We start from the raw sequence: 21,771 nt of genomic DNA on the forward strand, positions 1-21,771 counted from the left end.
TATATACTACAATAACTAACCGCAATGGCATAGAATATGTCCGGTCGGATGATATAATATCAATTCCTTCTCCGTATTTTTACCGTTTAAGACTTACGACGATAATACAGACGTAAGCTCGACGCCGAAACACTTAATACGTAAAGAATTAAAAGATTAGAAATAAAATCGTTTTATTTATAGACTTTAAGGTAAAACGTTGACGACGACCCAGGGAGGAATTAACGTTAAGTCTCGATATATTCTACCGCGTACTCTATTATAAATTTATTTCCCTATTGCCTTGGTATTCGTTGGCATCCGCGACGCGACACCTTTCGAATTAGGCAATTAAATACCGTAATGAGGTGGGAGAGCGATATCCTAATTTATTTCCATCTCGATTATAAGTTCTACCAATCGAATATACCGTAACGCATGGGTCGGCGTGTTCCCGCGGTTGGCAAATTCATCAAAAAGTACTTTCTTCCCTTAGTAAAATCTCCATCTTTAAGAAAGCTTTAATACCGAAAAGTTATTACGAGGCTTTAATCGATCCTTCGTTTATAGATTGGCAGAATTATGCTGGATAATATCGATTGGAAAATATTTCCAAGTAACGGGTTTATTCAAATAATAAAATTACTGCGGCGTAAGAGCCGCGCATTCGAGTCTGTTTTCCCGTACGTCGTTCTTATCCAAGCGCCGCCCCCCTCCGGTATAATTTTATAAACTACTATTACGCTTATTGGCTCCGTAAGAACATTAAAATAAATTAGTGAATTAAGTCGCATTTTAACTTTACGCGTCGACGTTAACTTATAAACCCAGTTAACTTCTGTAAGCCATTCGGCTGTTATTTAGCCGCGTAATAGATACGACGACACGCGACAATTCGGAAATGCCCGGAGGCTTTTTCTCTCTTCCAATATACTGTATTCTGGAAAGAGAAAAGTCATTATTTCAGCTATTTTTATAGACTAAAATTACAAATAGTGGGTCTTCTACAATTTTCTTATGGATAAAATATAGAAATGATATAAATAATAGAAACATCTGGAAAATAAAACGAGTTTATACACTTTAATGGCGTATTGGGCCGTAAGAAATTTATCGCGGAATAGATGACCATCGGACGGTCGTTTCTAATGCCGTCGAAGAACGCTATCGTTATAAATTTACAATTAGAAGCGCGATGTAAAGATGCCGCCATAGAAAATGTCGCCTGTGTCCGACGTTAAGTTTACCGCAGAACTTAAAACGGTTGTTGCCAGCTTATAAGTCTCCTTTTAACCGTAGTTTTACCCGGGGTGGTTTCGTCAATCGGCGTATTACGGATAACGACGACGAGGTCGAACTTAATTTTTAGGTGTATCGATTTACACCGCCTTCGATAAAGATAAAAACATCTAATGTTTCGCGAATAACTCGAAAGTCCTAGGAGCTATTACCGTCCGATTGTTGGCACTTATTTATTTCGAAAAGACACACTAACGGTTACGATTCTAAATAAATTAACGGGCGAATCATTTATAATAAAATGACTTTTTAGTATTCGATAATAACGCTCGAAAGTTTAATTGGTATATAATTTTTTAACTTAATTTTATAAATATGTTTAACCGGATAGCTATCGAGCCGATATTTGTCATTGTTGCTATGGCAATCAGAAATTGTCGTCCTATTGTATAGCCGGGCATGGTTAATTCGGAAAGGACGAGATAAGGGCAAACACTTTTGGCGTTTAAAAAGTGTTTTAAGTGCAGCTGGTGAATCGGTAAAATCTACGGGTAAAAAACGGGAAGATAGACTTTTTGAAATTAGGCAAAGAATATGGAGATAAAAAGTAACCCGGAAGAGCCGCGAAAACTTACTTCTCGTAAGAAACGAGCATTTTTATTAGAAATTAAGAATGGAACAGGCTCTCTCGGAAATAGTGCCGCAAAATCCTAATACGGAGTAAGCTCGGAACGTAATTCGCTCCGTCAATCTGCTCAAATACGCCAAAAGAAAGTCGAACCTAAAGCTTGCGGACAAGCGCGATGCGGCCAGACTGACTCGAGCCAGAAATCGCACCACCCGGAAGGATCGGCGGAGAAACTTAGTGCCATCGGAAGAGAAAAAGTTCAATTTAGATGGGCCCGCCGGTTGTCAATACTATTGGCCCGATTTAAGAAAAGAGAGGGAAATCTACTCCAAACGACAAATGGGAGGGGTTCCGTCGTGGTTTGGGCTGCCTCCGGAGAGCGAAAGAAAACAAATATTGCCTTTTCCAAAGAAAAGAAGAATGCCAAAGGACACATCCGGCAGCTAGAAATGTATCTACTTTACTTTCGAGAAAGACTGGGAAGTGGTGGATGGCGATTCCGGCAAGATAACGCTCCTTTCTATTACCCTGGAACGGTTTCTGGCCAAACGAGGTTCGAGTGGTGGATTGACCAGTCCCGTCACCGGATTTGAACCGTACGGAGAATGTTTGGGGACTGCTGCAAAGCGGTACGATAAGACCGCAGACCTAAAGATTGTAATCGTTGAGAAATGGCAAGAAATTCCTCGGGGTTTCTTCAAAATTCGATCGACTAGATCAATGTTTCTCAACCTCTAACGAATCGTCGCCTCCTTCAATAAAACCGTTACGTGGTATCGCCCCCTTCGCTTCAAAATTCCGATGCCCAGGGCCGAGGCTAACGCCAAATTCGTACCGCATCGAATGGACTAGTGACTAGTGTAATGTTATTCGTTTAATTATTGTACGATTTAACGAATAAAATATCTAATTATTCTTAATATAATGTTTTACTATATCGCTCAGAAAATTGTTTTTCGCCCCCCTAAAATATAAATTGTTACTAATCGCCCCCTCAACACGGAAAAATGCCCACATATCGCCCCCGTTGAGAAACACTGGACTAAATGGTGGACAGAATTTTCAAAGTAATCGTAAACAACGAAGGGCATTCTGGTTACCAGCTTTCATTAATAACCGCGAAAATATCATTTTCTGCCCATTATTCGCCAGTGTTCTGATCGTTATCGAACACTAAAAAATCATTTTTTTGCGAATAATTCTCCCGCTAATTTATTTAGAATCGTAACTGCTAGCGTGTCTTTTCGAAATAAATAAGTGAGAACAGTCGGACAGTAATAGCTGCTAGAACTCTCAAGTTATTCGAGAAATGTTGGATGTTCTTATCTTTATCGAACGCACCATATATTAATCTGTAATTACAACAATGCCAGTTCTCGTTATATACTCCATAATGTCGTTTTTACGAAGCGTACGGTGATTATTTGTAAGGAAATGTTTTCGTTCTGACGATGGAAGTCGCCACCTCAGCCCCTCACCTACTGATTGTATTTTATTTATATAAAGAGGAATCGTTCTCGTTTCACGCAAAATTTCGTTGACAAAGGCCCATTCGCGTAGGACCAATCGAAAATCACGAAATACGCGTGGGTAAATATGTATCAAAATAACTCATTGGTCTCTATTAAAATAACCCGGCGAAAATTACTTTCAAACAATAATGAAAAACGAATTTTTAAACCAGAGCTTTTAGCTCAAAGGATTTAGAGTTTCTACTAATATCTCCCGTACGAATGGGCCTTTTCCAATGCCATTTTGCATCGCATACATCCTCTTTAAAAACATAAAATACAATCGAGAAAACAATTATATTATTATTTCGTAACGACACGCATTTGTATACAAAATAATCTCTCAATAAATAACTAAACAATTTATTGATAGAATATTCTGTTTTAACCGGAAATTAAATACATTTATAATCTTAAATTTTATAAATAAAATAAATTCTTATCAACCCGGGTGTAGTCTAACCAGATCCACCCAAAGGAAGAAACCGACAAAAACGCGTTTTGGCCCGGGACCAACCAATATTACGGGTAGTCGCGTGAAGAAAATATACTCGGATTTAAATTTGAAAAATGTTAAGAAAGAAAAAGTTGGCATTGTGGAAAAATATTTGTTTTCTCGGTGTTTTTTGACAGAAACACGTCCGACGGGAATACGAATAACCCATAAACTACGAAAACTGTTTGTTTATTCCATTATACGCATTGTTTATCGTAGAATTCCCTGGGAATTTATGGTAATACCCGCGTAATTTAAACACGGATCTACTAATCCAAAACACCACGTACAGTACCTTTAAACGAGAAGACGGGCCGATAATTAATATCGAGTTGGCAAACAACGGACGAGGCGGAGTAATCCACGTAATTACGCTTCTTCGTTACGTCGTCTTTTCCGCTTTCTCCTGTTAAAAATAAGGTAACAAAGATAAGAAATTTGTTGGCATAATAAAAAACAATGTCCAATAGCGATATTAAATTTCTCACACAATTGACAAGTTATTATTTCGCCATATTATTGTTACGGTAAAACGAACTTTTTAAAACTTTCCACTATTTATCAATAGTATTGTTCTAGATACTTTTTGTAAATTTTCGTCCGATGGAGATAATTAAGCTGTAGATACCGTTTTGGCTTCTAACGGTGTTTAGCCTATTTCATTTTAACGCGGGCCTACCAGGTTTAAATTGCGGAATAAGAAAAGCTTTCACTTCACTGGTACAGTTTTCACCTTCGAAGAAGGTAAAAACTGTACCAGTAACCCGTAACGGTTCTAAGTATTCGTTTACTTCGCCATCCCTTTCGGCAGTTATGGCAAAAACAACGGAATGGCCCGCAATATCCTCCCGAGATCCGGAAGAATCTAGAATACTGTACGGTAGGTCCGATCAATAAACGGCATTTTAATATTAATCCGTTAGCCGATATCGACCGCATTGGTAATTATCTTTTGTATTTCGGCATACACCCCACCGTCGACGTCATCCGAATCGCCACGCGCCATTTTAACCGATTTAAAACACCGACCGCCTCTAAATCCGTAGACCGAGCCGGGGATCTACGCGTTTGACCCGGCGTCCGAGTGTCTGGTTAATGTATTTTATAATTTTGAATTTTGTTTCTAGGGCTTCCGAGAAAGGAAATGCCGCAAAGTCCCGTTTAAAAACCAACAAAACCCAGCTTACTTACGAGCGAAAATATAATGGAAGACTCGAGTAAATTGGCATAAATGTAATTTCGCGTTAAACACCGGACTTGGTTTATTTCGTCGGGTAGAAAACAGCCGTTCGAACGTCCGGACATCGAGCATTGTAAAAGCCATCCGCCCTCTTTTTATCGCGTTTGCCTATTCGAAGACACTTTTCCCAGTTAATTTTCTCAGTTCGTATTCTTTTGTCAGTCGCCCGGCTGGCGTAGTTACTCGCCCCCGTAAACTGCGGGTGGGTAAATAAATAAAACAACGCTACTTGGTAAAGGCGCGGCCGACGAAACGGGACAACGATACCATTTACTGGGTGGTAAAGAGGCCGTCCGGTGGTAAGTCGATCCAGTCCGATCGGCGATTTACACCTTTTATGCGCGTAAGAGACTATAAATGTATCCGCACGATACGAGTAAACGAATACAGTAGGCTTCTTACGGAATAAGACTGTCTTAGCCTTTTTCTGGCCTAAAAGCCTCGTATCGCCCTACGGTGGTTAACGACTTATTAACCTTCGAATAATTCGGATTTAATTTTATCCCCGGCGATTAAGGCAAATGGAGATTTGTTCGATCGATTCCGTTCGACTCGACGGCTTATTACATCGATTAAACCATCAAACTTAGTCTTACGAACTAGGCAGAACCGCAGGATATCGTCGTTACGGTTTGTCTCTCTTCCGAAACGTTACCACGGATACTAACAATAACAATAATAACTCTACGTTCTCTGTAAACAAGGTTTCGAGCCAAGCGTGGCACGGCCGTCGCACCTTGTCCACTAAGTCGACGACTCTCTCCGCCGTTTCTTAATTTTCCCGGGGGTAGAATAAATATCGGGTTCTCCTCTCGCCCGTTTACCTAACAAATTCGACGGGCGCGTAGAAAATGGAAGAGGAGGTAGGGGTTTCGTCCGCCTTTTCCCCAATCGTTACCTCGTTATCGATAGGTAAAGGTAGAGCGCGTGTGGCGCGGGCGTGATGGTAGGGCGCCTTTATGACGGAAAGAGGGGTGACGCCGCGCGTTCTACCTTTCCCGCAGGTTAGGAGGGGCGGAATCAAATAGGCTTTTAGTCATTTTGTTATAACCGGTCCCGGGGTTTATCTTCTCTCTTCCGTTAAAATCTCGTCCTTCTTTTATTTACGCGCTTAAACGACGTCAATTTTACACTTTATTTGCGTGGTTATTATTTAGAAAAAGTAAGAGAATAAAAACGACTTTATTTTAAACTTTTCGGCCGCGTGTCGGCCGGAACGAAAGGGGGATTCGACTAATCCTTAGTCCAATTTTGAAAGAAAAAAATAGAATTTTAACCAGTACCGAGTAGTTTTTTTTATCAGTTATAATCGGGAATTCCCGGAAAAAATTACAAATTATTTTAATCCCGATTTCCGGGAAAATTTTCCACATTTCTCGGAATAATTTATGATCTGGCAGACTTTTTGTAAAGTAATTTTTAATAATTCATAACTTTCTTAATGTAAAGAGGATAAACGTAAAGCTGGAAACGAAACTTTTCTGCGCCGAAAGAATTGTTCGTGTTCTAAACGGAGAAAAGGGCAAAATCGTTCTTGGAGGATTCTCCTTTCATTTACTGTTAAAGGCAATTAATTATTGAATAAAACAGATTTTAAATCTGTACGCAACGAGAGAAAGAGCGGATTCTTTGTTGTTCTCGGTCGACGCGTGGACTTTATGGTAGAAAATTAACATATTAATTAATATAAAAAAGACGGTCGTTACAGAAACTAGTCGATAGGGAAATTTCGATTTCCTCCACAACCTTATAATTACGCAAAAAATAAATTGTAAAGCGTTATAAAGCGCACCGGGGACGATGCGAAATTTCGTAAACTGCGATCAACGGAGTGGATCTTGGAAAAGATTCACTCCGTTGATCGCAGTTTTATTTTCGCTCGGCCTAGGTTAAATGCTCTTTCTTTCATTTGTACTCTGGCGACGTACGCTAAACGCTAGTTTCTCGACTCGTGTCACTAGGCCTATCTATTTTTAACCCAGAAATTTTCGGAAATACCGTCTCCGGGGAGTTCGGAAAACTCTTAAATTTTACTCTAAGCCAGTTGTAGCGACGGAGGAAGCGAAAGAAAATACATAAAATCCATCATTTTTAAATAAAACACCAGAAATTCAAAACTGGATTTACCTTTCCGGCGTAAGAAATCGGCTTTCCTCGCACCGGTCTTATTACATTTATACACGAAACGTACAAACGTATTTCGATTGCTTTTACCAAAGATTTCCGAGCGGGTAGCGACCAACTGGCTTCTACGTCGGCTTTTCCGGCCATGAAGACAAAAGAATACGTCGTTTATTACCGTAATCCGCTTACCGATATTTATCGACGTAAAACTGGACCTAAAATTGGCCAAACCGAAGAACTTTAAAATAGAATTATTTGAACTTTTCGACCAGACCGAAACTTTTCGCACTCGGCATCGTTCTTCCGAGGGTATACGTCCGGTAACCCGGTCGTTTTTTCGATTTTTGTTTTCGTATTCCGAGGGAGTGGAAAAACGGCACGAACGGCCAGGCTTCGTTTCGATAAGAAATCTAGGTAAACCGACTTTATTTATGCAGTTTTTTTCTTTTACTTTATGGATTTCCCGATAAAAAGTTATCTAAAGGGGCGCATTTAAAGCGCGCCCCGTCCATTTCCTTCTCTTCGTAAACAAACCCAACGGACTAGACGACGTAATTTGCTCTTCTACTAAATCCTCCTCCGGTGTTTAGAATACGAACTCGGCGTCGATACGAGAAAAGAGACGGGAGGCGAGACTAAATAGAAATTTATGTTTAGTTTCCATTGTTCTTTCGAGCCCGGACGATTTCGAGTTTCCGGCGATAAATGGCGCCGTCCCGCCAGGATTCTCTTAAATATACTAGCGTTAAAGAGGATTAAAACGGCGGCCGGAAAATTCCAGTTTCGAGCCCTTTTCCCGGATAATTTATCGCTTGTGGAGCGCGAAGACGAGGAGTATATTTAAGGAATAACGATAGGAAAAGCGAAGCTTACACTTAGGTCTTATATTCGAGTAAATACGGGATATGCCGTTGGGGTTGGCTCGAAACTAATATAAGACACTTACGGGCTAAAAGAATTAAAGCGACGACGAAAAGTTAAATGAAAGTACTGTATGGATACGCGACCGGTGGAAATACCCGGATTTTCTAGGAACCATTGCCATCGTTTCTAGAAAATTAAGATACCGTATTTTCACCGGTTACGTATCGATATTAAAGATTCGGAATAGAAGCGGGGTGGAAATTACGGATTAAAGGAAAGGCGGGTGGAAGAAATTCGAACTCGGACGGCCGGGAATTACAAAAGCCAATTCGCGTTGCGTTTTAATAGCGGAAAGTGTTTATTTTCCTTCTTCGGTAAACGAGGGGAAACACCCGACGCGTCACAATCTATCTACGCCAAATATCGCGTGAACCGACGTCGACGTCGTCGATCGGATTAATAGGTGACGGATATCCGGAAGATTCTATTTTGGCGGCCGGGGAGAAGGGCGAAGAGGGGAAGGACGACGACGACGAATCGTACGGGTCGATAGAAATGTTTTCGTAACATTTACTATTAAATTAAGTGACAATTGGGAGATTTAAAAAGTTTTCGGGACGGATGGAGAAAGGCCGACGTTTCCGACGGGGACATTTACGGGGGGTTACTACCACCGACCAATAATTTCCAGGATAGAGCGGAGGACATCCGTTTGCTCCGCCAGCCGTTAGCGCTTTTTTACGCTCTGTCCGCCTGGCCGGTACACTAAGGGCTTTGGTTGGTTTCTTTTCTTTTTCGTGGGTGTTTAACGCCGTACGATGACCCAAACGAGTATATTTCGCCGGCTTCGTCTCCTCCCCGTCCACTCTTTCCGGACTAGAGAAGCGCGGTACTCTACGCTTTACCGGCTAGGCGCTTAGCGCGTTACTTTCTACCTCGTCCGGAATAATTACGTAATTTCCACGTTACCTTTCGAGTCTCTCCGGAGTCGGCCGCGGTGGTTCTCCGGTGACGAAATTGGCTTTTTCTCGGGCATCCGTTTCCGTTTTTACGCTAATTTCTCAAAAAATTTCGTTTCTTTTCGCGGCGGACAAAAACGTGCGAATTTCACGGGCCAACGGTTCACGGACGACGACCGAACCGCCAAGCCGTATTACGGTGCGGGTGGCCGGCCTAGGTCGGAGGTCGTCCCGCGGATACCGGCCTACCCGGCCGTTCTAGCGTTTTCCGTTCGGTACCCGACGGACGACGGGGGGGAGGAGGTTTTCCGGCGCCAATCTCGGCGCGCGGTCGACTTCCGCTACTCCCGCCGGAAGGTGTCCGGTCGGCCGGTTTAACCCGCCGGATTACGGAGTATTTTTATAGCCTCCGACTTACGGCGAATTCACGCCGATCGGCCCGGGATAACGGGGAAAGGTGGGGGCTAAAGACGAGAAGGGACGGCGGAGTTAAAAAAAAGCCGCTTTACTCTTACCCGCGGGCACGCTTCGTACGCTCGAGAGATTTACCGCCCCGACGATCCGGTCGGACGTAGCCGGTGGAATTTGCTGAAAAGAGTGGAGACGGAGCGAACGTCGATTACCTTTGTCTACGTAAACGGTGGGTTCGACGTTCCACCGGAAAACTTAACGACCTATCCGGAAGTGGCGGGATCGAAGTCTCCGGTAATTAGACTAGGTCGACTTCGTACCCGGGCAAAAAGTACAATCAACCCGCGGTGTGTTTTACGGGGTGACGACTACGGAGACTTTTCTGCCCGCCCTTCCTAAATTTTCGTCCGTGGCTTAGGCAAATATCGCCTTTAACCAGTATCCTCCGTCCGATAAGTCCGGTCGGGTGCCGAGAGTGGGGAGGGACGGGAAACGGGAACCGTTTTTCCGACGGAATTCTCCCCTTTGCCCGAGAGGTTAAACGGCTGCCACTCGTCTTAATACCGATAAAACCCAGGCCGTCCGGGGGTTCCGGACGGAAAGGTCGACGTAAGTAGTAAAAGTGACCGGTGGAGGCCGTTGGCCTTCACCTAAAATAAAATACTTTCCTTCTTTTTAACGAACGCTGAGCACCGCATCTCGGCGTTTAAGGCTCCCGGCCCGATTAACCGTCCACCTACAAAGGCGCGGACTCTACCGGGGGTGTAGATTAGGAAATAAAATCCCAGCGATTCGTCGACCATCGGCCGGTTATCGGATCCGCGCCCCGCACTTTTCATTTATCGATTTCGCCGTACTTACTCGTTAGCGCGATAAAAATACGCTCTACGGATACGGTCCAAGTAGTTTACGGATATTTACCACTCGCTTCTCCCTAAGCCTTCGATTCCAAAGGGTTAGGTCGTATACGCTACTCCGAATACAGTACAACGGAATAATCGTTCCAGAAAATGCAAATTTTTACTTTTCCTACATTAACCACCGGCCGGGGGGAGAGACTTTTATCGAATCCTAGCTCTTCGCTATTAAATAATCGTCTTGTTACGCGTTACCCAGCCCGATAATCAGCGCCCGCAGTTTTATCACTCGGAATATCGTTTGTCGGAATCCCACGGCGTAATCGAAATTACTCGGAAGCAAACGTCTGGTCGTACCGTACTCCTTTAAGTTACCGTATTGGCGCCCACTCCCGTAAAAACTGGAACGGCCCGGGATCTCCCTTTTCTATAGAAAATAATCCGCGCCCGTCGGACCGATTGGCTTCTACTCCGTCGAATCGGAAACCAAGTTTTCCGAGAGTAATTCTCATCGCGCGGGAGAAAAGCCAAATACGTTACGGGCGGAGAATCCGCGGTGGAAATTCGTACCGCGATTTATCGGGCATTTACGTAACTCGGTGTCGTTGCCCGTCCGGGTGGAGGCTGCTTCCCGGCATAACTCCGTTAACCAGTTAAACGTCTCTCTTCTGCCACTCGCCTGGCCGTTTCCACCCGAAAATATACAACTTTATCCCAGCTACCGTCGTCCGCCCTTCGCGGTAACCGAACGATTCTTACAAAACCATTTCGTTTCGAATCGCCTTTAAGCGCGTATAAAATCTAGCGGTAGTGGATACCGGGGGAAGAAGTTTGTATTTTGTCGGCACCCTTCCTCCGGTACTCCGTAAATAACCATAAAACAAAAGTCGCCGCTCTCTCACCCCCACCCGCACGCGCGTTTCTCCGTCCGAATTAAATTTAATGGCTGCCGAAAAGATAATGGCCCGTAACGTTAATCCGGGGAATGAGGAACTTTAAGGAACGGTTGCTTAAACACTAACGCGTACCGAAAGGAAAAGAAGGCCGAGAAACGTAATTTAGACCGTGGATAACGGCCGCCGGCGGAAGCTTCCGAAAGACGAAACCCGAAAAACACCGACGAAAACGGGACGAACGGAAAGAAACCGGGTAGAAAATTCCGACTCCGATACGCGGGAAGAGACCGGTCGACCGAGATAATGGTGCTCGAAAACTACTTCTATTGTCTAACGTAATGGTCGGCCCTCCGGTTAAGGACCCTATCGGTCCGACGTCTTTTTCGTAAATACGCCGGCCGGTGTTTACTTTCGTACCATTCCCATAAAATGTTACCCTCCCGTCACCCCAGATTCCGCGCCGCTTTAAACCCAACGAAAAAAAGACAGAAGTCGCCTCCGGTCGTATGGTAACAGACTTCGTATTGGCGTTATACGCCGCGCGGCCAATCGTATTATAGGAATACAAAGAACATACCACTATAAATTCGTCCGTAATCGTCGGACGCCGAGGAAAGCCTTGGGGTGGCAAAGCCTACCGGGTAGCCCGGTTACCGGCCGGGGTCGAGGTTACCGCGGTGGACGAAATCTCCGTCGGTAGTCGACCGGATGTCCTCTCCGCGGTTTTCCTATTTGCCGGGAAACGGGTAAAGAATCTTCGCGCCAAACTATTTCTATTTTAAATTATACGGCGCGAAACAATAGAGGGGAAGGAGAAAGAAGGGACGGTAAACGACGGGAAAGGCCTTATCCGCTTTGGCGCTACGGGTTTTTACACCGGCTTTTGTTTGGGCAGACTTTCGCCCACCACGTCGTAGGTACTGTTGGCTTAATACCACGGCGGAGAATCGAGTCTCCTCGTCGCCGGCGCCACTTTATTTCGACCCGGCCCGACTCTTCCGACCGCAAGGACGGTATTCGGAGACGGAAGACCCGGCCGCCACCCTTCCTACCCTTTTACCTAAATGCCCGAGGACGGATCCACCGGCGTCCGAAACGGGGTTCGGCGACCGCCGAGTTTTTAGGACGCGCTCCGGTCACGCTCCGTCGCCGGAACGTGGCGAATCTTTGGCGTCAGGCCATCCGTAAAACGCCTTTTCTTCTCGCTCGGCTCGCGCTCGGGGCCCGGACGGCCCTCCGCGGCCCGGTCTCCGCCGGCGCCGGCCCCAACTCCGACCAGAATCTTCCCGTCGGGCCCCGATAAAGCGGAAAGGTCACTTACCCCGGTGGAACTGCCCGAACTCTCCGTTTAGCGCCGTGTTCCGGCACGTGCGTCCGACTTCCGCCGTTGCTGGCCGCTTTCCGCGCGGGAGAGTCGGAGGTGGCGCGGTGGCGGTGTCCACGCTTCGGACGAAAACGGTCGACTGCAACCCTTAATTGTCTTCGGGCCGACGTCTGGCGCGCCCAGACCGGTCGGTTCCGCGGGCCGCCGCCGGCCGGGAATTGGCCGACGAGTGTAGAAAACGGTGACGTCGGCGCGGTGCACGGTGGGAAACGGCGCGATGCGAGCGGCGACAGGTGATGTGGTCACTGACTCGGCTGGCTGCAGGTGCAACGACTGCCGACGGCGGACCAATCAGAGAAACCCGCCACACATTTAATTGCGGGAGAAACGGAAAAGGAGAGATTTGCCACGGGAACCGGCGCCCGACCAGTTCTTACCGGACGCGTCGTCCTCTTACTTTCGCCACGCGACCCTCCAGGTAAGACGCATCTTCGGCGCAACATCCGCGTCCGACGTACCGGCCGACGCGTTCGACCGCCCGCGGCCGGTGTCCTCCGCGCTCCGCAACGCGCGCGTCGACTCCCCGTCGGGAGGACCGCGGATCTCTTCCGTCGTCTCCCGTCCCCTTTCGCCCGGCTCCCGGCGTCGGCCACCTCGGGTCTTTCCGGCTCCGCGCCGCCGCGCCGACGCTTCCGCCGAACGGGTGGCTTTCTCCCGGTCGGAGAGTCACGTGCCTTCCGACGTACTTCCCGTGACGTCGGCGCCGGCGCTAGACGCGTGGGACGCCAAACCGTCCGTCGGTCGATCGGCGGGTCACGTCCAGGTAGGAGGAAATCGGAAGGCGCCGGGGCCAGGCCGAGAGAGGCGGGAAGGGAGCGCGGGCCCCGCCGCCAGGGCCGGAAGACGGACCCGTGGAAGACCGCCGTCCCGACGGGACGTCGCCGTCGCCGGCCGACGGTGGCCGCCAGGTAGGGGTTGAGCGCGCGGCCGCCTTTCAGCCGCCGGCCGGTCGATTTTCTGAGAGAAAAACCGATTTCGGCGGGGCGACCGGCGCGGGGCGGGCCGGGGGCGACGGACACTTCGAAAGGAAAGGGTTCGGACCCGCGAAGACGGAGTCGGTATCCTTCCGGATCCTGGCCGATGGCCGTCCGACGGGAGACGACGGCGAAACGGGAAGAAGCGTTTAAGGCCGGGCCAAAGCTTCCCTCCCCGTCTTCGGACTCGATCCGAAGGTAACGGTTTATTTTAGCCGCGGTGTTGTCGAGACTACAGAAGTGCGCAAAGTTCCGCCTGCAATTTCGTAACCGTGTTCGCGTCTGGACGGTTTTCCTCCCTCCACCGACGGTTAAACGGGTTTGAGTATTTTCGTGAACTCTGCCGAGTGGATCCGCCGTGGGCGGTGGGCGGGCGCGGGAAGACCCGATCGGGTTCCGGTCGGGACCGGGGAAGCGGGCCGGACCCCACTTTCTTGTCCCCTGGACGGGTACTCGTCCGCCGTGCCGAAAGCCCTAAAGTGTCCCGGCCAGTGTTTGGGCCTTTGGTCCCGAGCGTCGTCGACAGACAAAGAAGACGGTCGAGCGATGGCACCGAGGTTTCGACTTAAATCAGAGAAATTCGGCCGATCGATTAGCGCCGGGAGACGGCAAATAATGGACGATAAAGCGGGTGGAGAAAAAAAGGGCAGAGCGAGGATGGCGAGTCCTTGGACCGGGTCGTCGCTCCCGTCCTCGACAATTTCGATTCCCTTGGTTGGTTTTCGGGCCGACGCGTCCCTCGGCGGCCGAGTTGCGGGCGGCGCATCCTTTCTTTCGTTCTTCTTCCGGCATGGCGACCGAAGCGCTTCTCCCCCTTTCCCTTCCGACCTCGACCTCGACCTTGGAATTTTTCGAAAGATTTCGGTCCCGGGCGGCGCGTCGAATGACGTCGGAGGCCGCGGTAAGTACCGCCTCGACTCCTCCTCTTCCGGGCGGGCCCGGCAGGCCCGACGCCTTCGGCGGCCGCCGAGTCCGGGAGTCTGGCCCGACGCGCGTTGGGCGTGTCCCCGGGCTCCGCATCGAATGCCGCAATGCGCGTGACGTGGCCGTCCGCCGACCAATGGCAGGGAGGAAATGAATAAATAATGGGAAGCGTGGCGTCCGGCTTCGATCCGCTAATGGCCTCCCCGGGGACCCGGCCGGGCGAGCGGGCCGCCACCCCCGGCCCCGGGACGCTTCCGGCGGGCTAATTAGCGCCGGCGCCGGGGTCGAGCGCGGGGTGGGCGGGGCCGGTCCGCCGTCGTTCCCTTCCTCTTAATGGCACTGGAAGAATTCACGGCTCTGTTGTCAACCCGTGATTTCTCTAGTGCTATGAAGAGTAACAGGAATGATCTGCTCTCTCCCACCGCCCACGGTACCGGGCCCGCGCGCGCGCGCCCCGCCCGGCCATTGCGCCGCGGCTTTCCCGGAAACGCCGGGCTCGGAAGCGCTGGGACAGGTGGACAAACACTTCGACCCGGCCCCGCGACTGGTACACGCACCGATGACGTCACTGCAGTCCAAATCGATTCCGAAACGGCGCGGAGAAGCGCGTCAGTCGGGAGAGCGACGGGTGTCGACGCGTCACGGAGCCCCGCTCAGGTAAGTCCCGAGTCTTCCGGGCCCGGAGGCCTTTCGGGTCCGGACCCGGCCCCTTTCCTTCCGCGCAACTTTCTTTCCTCCGGCCGCGGGATTTCTGCCGGTCTCTTTCGGTCCCGGGTCCCGGCGGGCGCCCTGTACGGCGGTGCGATTCCCGACGCCGTCGGAGAGGAGCGGGCCGGGGTTGGGCCGATCCCGCGGCCCGTGGCCGAAAGGACGAAAATTTCGGCCGAAAAGACCGGTAGAATTGACGGCGGAGGCGGGGGGTTTCGTCCTACGATTCCGGCGGCGGCCCGGACGGGGTGGGGAAAGTCCGGGCCGACGAAAGGGCCCGCCGGGTGACGTCCGAAGCTAAGAAAACGGCGGCAGATAACTTCTTCCGCGGTAGAAAGTGGCTTTTTTTTCTCGTTTCTACTCGATCGACCCGACCTTTCGGCCGGGGAAGGGGGCTGTCGGCGGAGTTTCGTCGGGAGTGACCCGACGGCCCGGAGGTCTTCGGTTATTCCAGACAAACGCGTTTTCTAGCAGCGATTTTCTTGCCTTTCACCGCAGTTTTGCCTCTCTCGTTTCGGGAAATGTCGATTGAATGGCGCGCACGGGCAAGCCGCGGGCAGAGACGCGTTACGTCTAGAGGCGTCGCGACGGCGGTGGTCCCTACGACAAAAAGAGAAACGTAACCCGGCCAAGACAGTGCGACGATTACCCCGGTGTAACTCGGCCGAGCGAATCGGCCGGGCCGGAGCGACAGCCGCGTAACGACCGCGAGTAATGAGCCGGTGGACGAACGGAAACAAAAGGAAGGCGCCGGCCCAAAATAACCGGGGGGCGAGCGGAAGCGATCAAATCCATTACTCGGCCACGCATCACGCGAATCCGCCAAAGTGCGACGGCCGCTTCCTTCCGGGTAATTGGCCGACCGTCCCTTCCCACCCTTTGGCCTCCGCCGGAAAGGCGGACCGTCCTCTTCTTCCCGGGCCCGACCGGCGCGCCCCACCGGGGCCTCGGGGCCCGAAAGCCCGACCGTTTCTTTCTGCGGAAGAGGAACCGTCCCGTCGTCGGTTTCCCTTATTCTTGGCACTGGAAGAATTCACAGATGTGGTCGGAAAGTCGTGGGTTCTTGGGTGCCAAAGATAAAGGAATTCCGTCCAACACCCAGGCGGGCCCCGAGCTCGGCGCACCGACTTCGACGGAAGCTCGTACTGTACCGTACTCCTCCGTTCTTTGGCACTAGCACATTTTTGTGTTCCTGTCGTACGACAAAAATTGTAGTAGTGTCAAGTAACACGGGGAGGCCGACGTCCGATCCTTCGGTTCCCTCCCCTTCCTCCCCCGCCGGAAATCTGCCCACCGGCTCCTCCGACGGCTTCCGGAAGCCGCGTCTTCCATTGGTTTTCCGTCCGTCGGTCCTCCTCCCCGGGAACCCGAGAAGGCACGCGCCGGAGGGTCCTCCAATGCGGAGTCGCCATCGATCCGATGGCGCGACTCCGTCTATTGGCTTCTTCTTCTCTCTTCTCGGTAACGACGAGCGCGCGGCGCCGGATACCGTTACTGCGCATCGCCTCCCATTTCGGCGTTTCCCCACCCGCCGATTATCGATCCCGCGCCTACGGCGGAAAGACGAGAAGAACAAAACACCCCGACGACGGACACGCCTTTTTGCCTAGGGTTTACTTCCGGAATTCTTCCACGCCTCCGCTTCGTTCCGAGACACCCGAGTGGCCTATTTATCCAGGCCATCGGACAGCGCGGTTTCGTACCCGATAGGGAGTAGGTACCCTCGGAATAATCCGCGGAATAATTCGAGTGCGGGACGGTCTAATCCACGCGGTCCCGGAAGATGTGGTTTCCCAATCGCAGAACGACTGCTACCGTACGGAATATAATCCTCTAGGCCTATAGGTAATTTCCATTTAGAATAGACACGAGGTACCGGACCGGGGCAAATTTCTTTTATACAACGCGTTACGTTGCGGATTAGAGGGGACGTAAAATGGGAAAACGATTTACATTAAGAATTGTTTCGGGCCCGAAATGCGGGAGAAATATAGTCCGAACCACCCGTGTTCTAGAATAGACCGGCTAAATGTCCGAAAAGCCTACGAAAGTCGAACAAACGGAAATATTTATTGTCTTTCGTCGGTCGGACGGTGTTCGATTACGATATTTATAGGAGCAATCAAAAAAGACAATATTAAAATAATAATTGTTGGCGCATTAGGGATAAATTGCCAATTAGAAATCCCGTAGAAGGAGAAATTGTCGGAAATTTGGTCGAACGAGTAAGCGGGTATTTCCCTTTCTTATAGGCCTGGGGTGACCGAACTTTTTCACAGCGGCCAAATAACCGAGAGAAGGACGAGCGCGGGCCGCGTAACCAGTTTCTCCCATACAGTACACCGAATACACAAAAATTAAAGACAACCGACATATTTATTTTCCAATAGGCAAAGGCGACGGCCGCGGCCAGCCGGTGATGGCTTTCCTTAGAAACTGTACTTACATAGAAAAAGCGTTCCGATATCCAAAGTGACGGATTTCATTTAAAAATTATATTACTGTCGGATGCGAAAATGAGATCGGACCAATTTTGGCATCTTTACTTCCACTTATTTGAATTTTCTACGCGGTAAGTTAATCTACAGTCTATGATATTTCTATACAAATAATTATATTTTAGCTCATTTGTAGGGCAGCGCGGCAAAGGGCCGGTTTGGTAACCCCCGTTATAGGCCTATACAATTATATCTTCCACGGGGCTGGGGGGAATTATTACGTAGACTAATCGATGCAATTTTGGAATAATTCGAGAAATAGAATATTATTTGTATCCAAAATAAGTTTCGGGTATACGTCGGTTGCTACGGACGCATTTACTGCGTATTTTTTGCCGAAATTTGCCAGAAACTTTTCTCCGTCGGCCGTAAAGCCCGAGACTTTAACGTCCAAACCCGAGGTCGGAAAAGAAACGCTTGCAAAAAGATGGGAAGACGGAAAGGTTTCCCGCCCGGTACAGTTCCGGACACCACCCATGCATCGGGCATCTTTTAGTTAACTCGTTCCCGTTAACTTATATATAGGCCTAGGAAGAAAATAGTCCCTCGGTTCTCTCAGTTATAAGCGCGGAGATTTCTAATAATTTGTGTCGGACTTAAGCGTCTTTACAATTACTTAATATCCGCGAAAATCGAAATTTCCATTATAAAATATTACGGAAATTCCTTGGTTTCCGGTCGGAAGTCGGCGCTTCTTTCGTCGGGACCATTTCCGACCGAAAGGAAGAATTTTTGTATCCGGATTAAAAGACCACCGACGACCATTTTCCATTTATTACCGGAGATTGTTTCGAGTCAAAAACATCCTATAAAAAAGGGGGAAAGAGAATTACCGGAATCGATGGGATGTTTCGGCCCTTTTTCGCCGCCTGCCGGAACGCGTAAATAAGTACCGGGACGGATTTAGAGGGAAGCTCTAAATCTATAAATTGTCTGCCGAGTATATTTTTATGTTACGTAATCGAGTGGAAAGAATATTTTAGCCCGAATATTTTTCCGGGAAAACGCGCATTTGACTATTGTCGCCACCCCGGTCCGGTTTCTCTTTCTTCGACCATTTTGGACCGGAAACCGTTTCGTCTATCGTCCTTCTCTTTTTGCTTTCTTCGAGTTTTGTCCCGTCCTTTCTTTTCTACCCACCATTCGTAGGCCTAGATTTTCTTTCCGTAGCCACCCGACTTTTTTTGCCCGCTTTATAAAATATACAGTACTTATATTTACGGTTTAGATCTTTAAATACCGAAATATTTTGGCTTGGGAAGGGTGGCCGTCTTCGTTTATTACGCCCGACCAGAAGAGCCGGTCGGCACGCGCCTATAGAAAGTGTCCTCTTTTGTCGGGTGACCCCTTCCGCGGCCACCCGGACGAGGTCTTTTTCCGTTAAATTAGCTCCCGGTTTTCCCGCTAGTTCTAACACCGGTTTCCGTTCCGGTGGCTTTCTCCGTGCATTTTCGCTAATTACTCCAAAAATTTAAACGTTTTGTATTTTTTCACTTTGGGGTAATAAAGCGGCTTCCGCCGGGCGAAAGAGAGAAAAATTTCACGGGAATTAATAGATTGGGAGTAAGCGGATAACGAAGGTTAGGGAATTTCTTTCCTAGACAATTACGTTTCTAACTTTAACGTTTATTCGGCGTTTAAAAAATAAACTGGAAAAATTAACTACCGCATAAAATAAAATAAGACCTGATTTACTTCCGCATTATTATTTTTTGCAAAATTTGTTAAAAGATCTTCGCGATTAATGCGGAGAACCTAAAAGAGAAAATGTTTTTTCTTCCGTCCGATCGGCCCTTTTGTCGGGAATTGAATTTTTATCCGCTTCTTCGATCGGCGGGTACGGGTTCTCCGCCAATGGAATCCAACGGAATCGCTAACGGGAAAATTTTGGCACCAACGGCTCTTTTTCTACATTGAAAATAAATTCGATTCCGGATCTTTAAACCTATATAATGTACTGTACAATCGAGACGGGTTGATAATAGATAATAATAAGCGCGGCCCAAACGGTTAGGAGTCGAAAATCGAAATTTGGTACACATTTAGGGTACGCCACGTGAATGTACTGTACAGTACCTTAAGAAGGAATTTCTCGAAATTTCCCCGCGGAGGGAGAAGGAGAGGGTTAAGAATTACCCCGAAGAACTCGGCTTCCGCCGTACTGTTTTGATGCGGTTTTTTTATATTTTTGCAGAAAATCCAACATATTTTTAGACCCGTGTAAAAATTCTCTAATTAGCCTCGGAACGGGGGACGGAATTCTCGCACCCCGCGAAAAGGGTAAGACGGGCTAGGTGGGATAACCTTTGTAGTTATATAAACCACGTTGTATAATATAATACAATTAGAAGTACGAAATGAGCTAATCTTAATGTTTGTTCTTATTTTTTTGCCCGCGGCAGAAATGTAAAACGGAAGATCGTTCGTATTCGGCTTTTGCTTTTAGATCTTCACCCAACCCGGGCCGAGGAAAGGAAAACGGGCCGTTTTTTTCGGCCTTCTCCCTCCTATTATATGGGGAGAATCGAACCAGGTTTAATTTTTTGGCCCGGTTACGTCCGGGCGTGTCCATCGACCGGCGTTACGCCCCGTGACGTCACGCGACGTATATCCAGAGAAAATCTCTCATCCGATAATTTATATTATCGATAGAATTCGCAGAAGGAATTTGAAGAGTCCAAGTTCGTTTAATTCTCTTTACTCCCATCCAAAAATAGCGAATTGCCTTTCGCGATAAATTTACCTTTGTATTCGGAAATGGTTGGAATTTAAGATTTTGAAAAATATCGACTTCTCGGTAAAAAGAGGAAAAAAAATCCGTTCGGCTCGATATTTACTCGAAATAATTGGAAAATAAAGGTTTAATAATAATTAAAAGTTGCGCTAACTAAAATTATACAAATTTCATTTTCTTTCTTCGTTTATTTATTCGCGGCGTATCTAACGGAATACGTCGCCGTCTCGGGGAAAGCGGATCCGGTTAAAATACAACAACGAATCTGATATAAATATTCCGAGTTAAAACATTACCCGGTCGTTTCTCTTCATCGACAGTTTTATTTACCCGGGCGCCGCGCGATATTGTATAAAGCAGTGTTTTTCAACCTGTGGGTCGCCACCCCCAGGGGGGTGGCAAAGCCTTACGCGGGGAGTGGCCGGTAAAAGAAAAAGACAAGTGTTTGTAAGGTGTGTTTCAAATTTATACGGACACGAAAAAATTAAAGTGAAATCCAAATTTGCTGCATTAAGTGACAAATGTTTTATTAAAAATAACATGGATTTACGTGTTTCCACATTGCAAAATAAGAATTTTAATCAAACATTAATATTTTGTCACTAAAAATAATGTTTATGAAACTCTTATACAAAAAAACTGTTACATATTTATCCGGACAGGTTTCAAATTGCAAAGTTTTCTTACAATTTAATGTCCAATATAACCACCATTTAACTTAATTACATTAAATACTCGATTAGGCATTGTTTCAATTAGATTCTGAAGGAATTCAATCTTAAGTTTATCCCAAGCATCTGAAATTGCTGCCTTTAAATCATGAATTGTGGAAAACTGCTTTCCATTGGCATAAACTGTACGAACCATCATCCCCCAAAGATTTTCCATCGGATTCGAGTCAGGGCTTCTAGCGGGCCATGTCATCAGCTTAATATTTTTACGTTTAAACCACATTTTTGTTGATTTAGAGGCGTACACGGGGGCATTGTCTTGTTGAAAGATCCAATTTGGTCCAGCTTCCAATAAATGATCTTCAAGCATGCCTCGATACTTCTTTGAATTCCTTCTTTGAGTTATAAATGCTAAATCTGTGGTTCCGTTGAATCCAAACGCACCCCACACCATTATTGATCCCCCACTCATTTGGCGTTTTGAAAATATTTGTTTTTCGGTTCTTAAATCGTGCCAATAATACTTTCAACCGTCTGGACCATCTAACTTGAATTTTTTTCATCACTGAACAAAACTTCAATCCATTCTTCGGACCATGTCATGTGTTTTTGTGCCCAATCGAGTCTGTCACTTTTGTGCTTTAATGAAAGTGGTGACATTACAGCTTTTTTTC

General features: G+C 47.7%; 1 protein-coding gene across 1 annotated transcript; it reads right to left on the reverse strand.

The window, feature by feature from the left end:
* Positions 1 to 839: 839 nt before the first annotated feature.
* On the reverse strand, positions 840 to 21,551 carry LOC111637241. The gene is made up of 4 exons (XM_023382686.1): positions 21,368 to 21,551; positions 12,526 to 12,675; positions 4,149 to 4,259; positions 840 to 919 (listed from the first exon to the last, which is right to left on the reverse strand). The coding sequence occupies exons 1-4, from the start codon at positions 21,549 to 21,551 to the stop codon at positions 840 to 842; spliced, it is 525 nt and encodes a 174-aa protein (XP_023238454.1).
* Positions 21,552 to 21,771: the final 220 nt, after the last annotated feature.

This window comes from Centruroides sculpturatus, unplaced genomic scaffold, assembly GCF_000671375.1.
Source record: "Centruroides sculpturatus isolate CEXI.00-Female unplaced genomic scaffold, Cexi_2.0 scaffold1130, whole genome shotgun sequence".
Lineage (NCBI taxonomy): Eukaryota > Metazoa > Arthropoda > Arachnida > Scorpiones > Buthidae > Centruroides > Centruroides sculpturatus.